The sequence below is a fragment of the Lipotes vexillifer genome, unplaced genomic scaffold (assembly GCF_000442215.2).
Source record: "Lipotes vexillifer unplaced genomic scaffold, Lipotes_vexillifer_v1.1 scaffold1048, whole genome shotgun sequence".
NCBI classification, from domain to species: Eukaryota; Metazoa; Chordata; class Mammalia; order Artiodactyla; family Lipotidae; genus Lipotes; species Lipotes vexillifer.
Genome location: NW_006785351.1, coordinates 580,680 through 588,374, shown reverse-complemented (window position 1 = coordinate 588,374; position 7,695 = coordinate 580,680). Strand labels below are relative to the sequence as shown.

At 46.4% G+C, this 7,695-nt stretch overlaps 1 protein-coding gene across 1 annotated transcript in view; it reads right to left on the bottom strand.

The window, feature by feature from the left end:
- Positions 1 to 7,695, bottom strand: part of RXRG (retinoid X receptor gamma) — a 45,808-nt gene that overhangs the window by 5,498 nt on the left and 32,615 nt on the right. Inside the window, exons 5-9 of the mRNA XM_007457395.1 lie at positions 5,869 to 6,029; positions 5,623 to 5,752; positions 4,199 to 4,331; positions 2,914 to 3,005; positions 1,394 to 1,499 (exon numbers count right to left, since the gene is read on the bottom strand). Coding sequence (XP_007457457.1) covers positions 1,394 to 1,499; positions 2,914 to 3,005; positions 4,199 to 4,331; positions 5,623 to 5,752; positions 5,869 to 6,029 — 622 coding nt within the window. The remainder of the gene's footprint in view (positions 1 to 1,393; positions 1,500 to 2,913; positions 3,006 to 4,198; positions 4,332 to 5,622; positions 5,753 to 5,868; positions 6,030 to 7,695) is intronic.

The window sequence follows — 7,695 nt, the reverse complement described above, 5'->3', positions numbered from 1 at the left end:
TTCCACCATCAGCATACAAAACACAATAAGAGGGCTTCCCTGGTGGCGCAGTGGTTGAGAGTCCGCCTGCCGATGCAGTGGACGCGGGTTCGTGCCCCGGTCCGGGAAGATCCCACATGCTGCGGAGCGGCTGGGCCCGTGAGCCATGGCCGCTGAGCCTGCGCGTCCGGAGCCTGTGCTCCGTGGCAGGAGAGGCCACGACAGTGAGAGGCCCATGTACCACACACACACAAAAAAAACAACCCACAATGAGACTCGGCGACATGGTGGAACCCCAGGAAGGAAGGAGCCTGGGTCCCTGAGCGAGGGTGTGGAAGAAAGTCACCACACTAGATTGACTACCCATCCAGGACTGATTTGTGAGGAAGAAATAAACTTGTGTTCAACTATTGACATTTGGGAAGTCTGTTGTCACAGCTTAGTCTCCATAACACACAAGGCCTGCACATTTATTGTATCAAATGGCTGGACCCCACTCACACAGATGCATTCATTGCCTGTGATAAAAAATGAGCTCAGCCTCTTCTGGACAACTGAGAGATAGTGGCTTATGATCCAGGAAAAATGGGCTAATGGAAATTAGACTCCACAGAGGAATAAAAGTCATCAGTGAGAATTGGGAGCATAGGTAATTAATCCTAAAAACAAACTCATGCCTTTAAAGAAGTTTTTTTCAAGTTTCGTTTTCCATTTTCTGTGAGGTCTGAGGATCATATTCTCTCTTTTTAACTAGAGTTAGTGGAGGAGGAAAACTTTTATTCAGCTGTACTTGGGGGAAACATTTGGGAAAAGGATTTTTTTAACCACTCAGGAATACTGGTAGATGGCCTCAGAGATCCTCTGACCGATGTCTTCCTTTTCAGACAAGAAGCCCAGACCCAGGACCTTGTCAGAGGCTACAGATGGCACCCTCGGGGCCAGCGGTCACCTCTCCTGGCTACCAAAGCCTGTACCTTTTACTGCAGGGGGGCTTCCATGAGGGCAAAGCAGAAAGCAATGCAGTCACACTGAAAAGCACAAGCTCTTCGAAATCAGACAAACTTGGGTTCACAACCTGTCCCACCATGCACCAGCTCTGTGACCCCGGGCAAGGTTCCTTTCTGAGCCTTGGGGCCTCTTTAGAAATTGGAGCTAAGGATTCCCACCATCGTTCGTTCACTGGGGTGTTCATTCAACATTTAAAGATGAATACTAATTGTTAGGCTCTGAGGCCAAAGTGGTGAACAGTGGGTGAACAAGACGGACGAGACCTCCGGTTTCATGGAGCCAGTGTCTGAGTAGCTTTGAGACGGTTGTGAAAAAATCTAGACAGTGCCTGCTGCATGTCGCCATTCATTAATGGCAGATCAGAAGAGTTGCTGCGGTTGTTACCATTCTTCCAGGACTCCCTCACCTGCCTGGTTGTTCCGGGTACTTCTGCTTGGTGTAGGCCTCGAGGGTGGCATAAACCTTCTCTCGCAGAGTCTCCACCTCAGAGGGGTTGGACAGACCCTTGGCATCTGAAAAAGACAGCTGATTCAACCTCTCCTTACACACCTCTGCGGAACACCCTTCTACAGAGTCTGTCCCCATTCACACAGGCCACCTCCCACAGAGTTACGAGAGACACGCTGGTTGGGAGACATCGTGAAATACACAAAGCCAGCCCTTTGTGCCCTCACACCTCCTTCCTGTGCCCAGTCCACCCAATAAACTCTTGGAGCAAAGGTACGCATGGCTGACCCCAAGGAAGAGAGTTTTCTTTTATCCGGGCCATTCTAGAAATACTACCTTCACATATATGTATAACTGACTCACTCTGTTATAAAGCAGAAACTAACACACCATTGTAAAGCAATTATACCCCAATAAAGATGTTAAAAAAATAAATAAATAAAAATAAAGTCAACTATTGTTAGTAAAAAAAAAAAAATACTACCTTCACACATTTATTGAGTGCTTACTATGTGCTAAGCATGGACTGAATAAAGAGATGGGGTACAAAAACCCAACAGACCCACATCCTGCATCAATTAACAGACCACCTAATTCAGGAGATGAAGCATGTGAGTCAATTACTATGTAATTCTGAATACCCATCTTTCTTGACCCACAGCAGCATCTGAAGAAGCTGATCACTTCCTCCTTCTTGAAATGCTTTTCCTCCCTGGGCCCCCCAGGACACTACTCTTTGGTTCTTCCCTGTCTCACTCACTGCCCCCTCTCAGGCTTCTTTGCTGGCTCTTCCTTTTCTCTGCAGCCTCTAAATATCACCATGCCCCAGGGCTTAGCCCTCAGCCCTCTGCTCTGCAATGCGTCTACCTTACTCTCGGTCTCAGAGCCTTGCATGCCTGGTCTAGGCTGATAGCTCTCAAATGTACATCTCTGGTCCTGCCTCTTCTCTGAACTCCAGACTCACATAAACAATTGCTTCCGGGAGAGCCACTCTTGGACGTTTACTATCCATCTCAGATTCTCATGTCCAAAGTCCTGATTCCTAGCCACCCACCCTTTGAACCGCCATTTCAGTAAATGAAATCTCTGTTTTTCCGAGTGTTCAAGAAAACAAAATGAAAAATTCTAAGAATTATATTTAATACCTCTCTTTCTTTCACACCCTATCAGCAGATCCCATTGGCTCTGCCTAAAAATATATGTAGAACCTGACCACTTTTTACCGCCTTCTTTGCTACTACCCTAGCCCTCTGGCATCTCTCGTCCTCCCCACTTGCCCCCAAACATGCACACTCCACGCCCATTTGAGACCCTTTTCAAGATTGCTCGAGGAGCAGGGGTCATGAAGAGTTGACTCCTTGTCCTCCCGAGGATAGGTCTCCCGGCCCTCCCTTATCTGTCTCTGCTGAGCTAGAAGACTAGAGAACATCAGAGCACTGGGGGCCGACCATGGAAGAGAGCTAAGCACGACGCACTCACCTGGGTTAAATAGCACGATGGCTCGTAGGCACCCCAGCTCCGACTTATCCATCTGCATGTCTTTCATTTTGGAGACCAGCTCAGTCAGAACTCTGTTCACAGGAAACAATGGCAGGTGATGAGAAAATCATGAATACCAGGCCAAGGGCTGATAAAGTGAATGCAACCAATATTTATTGTGTACCCACCCCATTTTTCAGTAGATGCGCCAGGTACTAGGGGCACAGAGATGAATATGATACAGTCCCTGATCTCAAAGAGCTCACAGTTTAATTAAAGAAACAGACACAGAAGCAATACGTAGCAGCAACACAAAGCCAATAACTGGCATGATCAAAGTCCCAGGGAACACCGAGGATGAGGCAGTGAACACAGAGAGGGAGCTGGAAAGGCAGCCTAGAGGATTTGGGAATTGGCAGAAGTGCAACGGGCAAAGGAGGGTGAGGGTATCGCAAGTCTGGAAGAACACCGCAAAGCATGGCGTTCTGTGACAGGGCAGAAATTTCTAGACACCGTCAAGAGGGCTGAGTCAACTGAAGACCATGATGGTCTCCATGTGGAACATGTTGTGGGAAAAGGCAGGGAAGGAGTAGGGACATCTTAGATGGACATGCGCATGGCCCTCGAAGACCATTTATGATGGGGTGAGGAAGGGACCACAGGGTCCTGGCATTGGACAGAGAGACATTTTCAATCTTACTCTTCCTTTCCCAGTTCTCCATCCTCTCACCTGCCCATTCATCTCTCATCTCTTAAAATCACCTGGCTTAATTTTCCTTTAGAACCATTTAAGGCACAGAATCCCAGACTGAGGCTGTCGCTCTTATCGCAGGATTCCCCAGAAAGCCTGGTGCAGAGACCAGCTCATCTTTCCCAGATTCCCAAAGTCAGCTCATCTTTCCCAGATTCCTAAAGTCAGATCCTAAACTCTCATTCCCATCCAGGCCCCCTTGGATAAGCAGTTCAAACTCCCCACTCCCACCTTACTAGGTAATGTCAATAATACAGTGTCTTCCCTGGAAACCTTTAGGGATAAAAGGGTCTTTCATCTGCCAGCAACTCTGTTGGCCTCTGACTGACTCCATCTCCTTGGATTACCATTTCTTTTAATCCCTTTCTCATTCTCCAGGTTTATGTTTTCATGTGCTGAATGGTCTCTGCTTCCAGCCAGTACAGCTGATTGGGCTGTCCATCCTACATCCCAGCACTACCCACAGGTACACACACACACATGCACACATGTATACACACACACATACAAGCGCCGGAAGCAGAATAGAGCCACCTGTCAAAGATGGAGCCAACCCCAGCACTGTGGGCACTGCTCCGGTGGACGTGTAAACCCGTGGCCAGAAGGATGCCATCCTGCACGGAAACCGAGCGGTGGGAAAAGGAGGCGATCAGCAATTCATTCCACCCTGCAAGAATAAGAAGGAGGCCTTGAGGGAAACCTGACCACACTCTTGCTTCATTGATAATCACCCAAGTCATGTATTACCATCCTTTGGAATAAAAGCAGAACCAGAAATCCAGGGAGGTCAAAAACTTGTTCCAGACGACACCACTAATTAGTGAGGGAACAAAGGGTAAGACTGGGGTCCCCTGACTTGTGGGTTTGCTCCTCCCCCGCAGTCTCCCCAATGCAGCCCAGAATGGCAGCTTGAGGGCAAGGACTCTTTTTTTCCCTCCAGTCCATCAACAAATATGGATTGAACACTTAACGGGTAACGGTCACTGTGTTAGCTGCCATGGTAGATAAAGCGAGTATACCCTGCAGTGTCTGCCCCCAGGACCTGACAAGCTAGTTTCACTTCTTAGGCGTTGTTTAGTAGCACCCAGCATGGCATGTAGCTTTCCATCGACACTCAGGGATCGCTCATTATCTAATAGGGATGAAATAAGTGGAGTGGCTCCTCAGACTCAGCGAATCTTCATGAAATGTCCCTGCTGGCTCCATGACAAAGAGGAGATTTGGCATATGTCAACTGCACAGTGTCCCAGAAATGGGAGGCTAGAGAGATTATAGAATCTTAAAATAGGAAGGAACCCTGGAATCTTTCTAGTAAAAGCCTGAGCAAAAATCTTTGGCTTCCCCTATTTCACCTGTGAAATGGGAATATCTCTATTTTCCAATTTCATAATAGTAATGAGGCACAGCTTCAGATTGTCTTGAATAACAATTGTTTAACTGTCTTTGAAAATTAAATGCAAATTACAAAGGCTGCATAAAATTTGCATGGAAAAAGAGCCTTTCTTGGTCACTAAAAGGATTCTAGGAAGCAGTTTAAGAGAACCAATGGACAGAAAAATCTCATTAAATAGAAAATTCTCACCTTCTTGTAAACCTGCCTTGTTTTTTTAATTATGTGTGTGTTTAAAAGTTATTTTTCTCTGATAATAAAATGCATATAGAAACTAATAAAAATTTCATTAAGTATAAAAAAGAAAATTTAATATTAAAAAAAAGAAAAAAAGTCTTACTCCTCCATTAACAGTGTTTCATTTGGAAATGAAAGTTTTGGGGGAGGGCCATCCAAATTTCAGAGCTTACCAATAATATAAAAAAGAACAACCTCGGATAGGGTTATCCTGTCTCAGCAAGGTGCACAGCTTGAATGGGTTACAGCTCCATCAGGTCACTTGTTTTAGGATCCCAAGGGTAATTTCAAAATGGCAACCCAAGAAGAAAGGAGCCCTGGTATCCCTTACCTGCCCGGAGCAGAATGACCTGGTCCTCCAAGGTGAGGTCAGAGAAGTGGGGAATACGCTTGGCCCATTCAACAAGAGTAAAGAGCTGCTTGTCAGCAGCATGGCATATGTTGGTGACAGGGTCATTTGTCTAAAAAAGGAACAAAGTACTCTGAACGGACAGGTTCTAGGACTCAAACATACTCCTTCCCCATCTCCAGCCCCCTCCAAGAAATGGGAGATGGATGGAGATCTAAGACCACCTACCGAATTCTCCATGTTCATGTCACCGTAGGATTCTGTCTTTGGTTCAACAGCAAGTTCAGCCTCCAGAATCCTCTCCACGGGCATATCTTCATGGCCACTACTGGCACATTCTGCCTCACTCTCAGCCCGCTCCCGGCTTCTCTGCCTTTCTTCTTGCACAGCTGGCAGGGACAAGGACGTGCAGACGTTACCATATGCCCAGGACAACTGTGGGAAAGTTAATTACATCCCTAAGCCTCATTTTCCTCCGCTGTAAAATGGGCATCATGGTGGTAATGAATCAGAGATGCTGTCATGTTAACAGATGAAACCAAGAAAGCAGAGCTGAGCTGTCTTCTTATGCCTGTGCCAAACTATGGGTTTTTTCAGCCCATGGTCTTTCCAGTGCATTATGGTGACCACTCTAAATGTGCCTTTTAAGCTTTAATAACCTCCAATTCTGCCCTTTCTTTTAATGAACCACTGTCTCCTTGCATGCTGTCTCCCCTATCCTTCCTCCACCTGCTACCTCTAATAAACCGGGAGCACGCAATAGTTAAGTAACAAGCACATTACTCTAAAAATTCCCTCTGTCAGATCCTGTGCATCATTCTTGGCATTCACGTCCCATTAGGTCTGCCCCTAGTGCACCGGCCTGAACACAGCATCACCTGATCTGACTTGTCAGGGAAGATCTTCAGGGAGCCATGTGGGTATTTAGTAAGCGAAAGGGTGGAATAATGTCACCTGGATGACATTTCAGAATCAGCAGCTGATTTGGGGGGTGGGGAAGGGTACACAGGCAAAGGTGGAGGCTGGAATTTTCTCAGATTCCCCAAGTTTGGGGTTTTCATCAAAGAACCCTCTGGGTCTGTACATTAGAATGTCAGGCAGACCCCTTTCCCAATTCTGTGCTCTTCACTGGGAGAATAGTCTCTATGGGGTTAGTTTCCATCCTCTCGAAAGCTTCACTTTCCATCTTCTTATTCCCAGTAGCAATAAGCAGAATTCAATATTGGCACACATTTTCTAAACCCCAAGAATCGAGAAAATTATACTCTAAGCAGTGGCCAAGAGGGACCTCAGTGACAGCTATTCCATAAGCAACTTCTAGGCCTCATCTCCTCTCCTTTCCTCCCCTTTGTCCACTTTCCAAGGCACCTCCTACCCTCTGAGCCACAAGGCTGCGGAATGAACTGGGACTGGATGCTGGACATTTAGTTTGTCACACAAGTGATATTATTGATCTCTCAAAGTAGGTCAGAGAAGGGTCTGACAGCACAAATACGGCTGATACATCACCGTCTCTAATAGAGACACGCCAAGAAACCTCAAAATGAGAATGATATTCAGGGGTTGAGAGGGAGGGAGGGTAGGAAGGAAGGAGTGAAGGAAGAAAGGAAAGAGAGATTAAAACAGGAGAGTAAGAAAAGGAAGAAATGGACGAGAAAGAGAGCAGAGAGGACAAAATACGAGGAGAGCAAAAACCATGTACCTTTTGGAGTCAAAGAAAAATCTGTTTCAAAATGGGCCCGACCACTTCCTAGCTAGTAACGTCGGACGTGGTACTCAGCTTACAAAGCCTCAGTTTCCTTATATGTACAGTGGGGATTATAGTACTTACCTGAGATTGTTTTATGAAGATTAAACGAAACAATTATTTTAAAGATTTTTGAAAAGTAGCATTTCCCCTCCCCTTGGCCTCTCTTTACACTCTCGGGCTCTGCTCTGGTCCTCTCTCTATCCCCGCTCTTGGCCTCTTCCTCCCTCTCCCTGTTTCTCTTTTCCCCTCATCCTTTCTTTCTGCCCATTCTGTTAGCCTTCATTCACTGACAACATACAGAAACT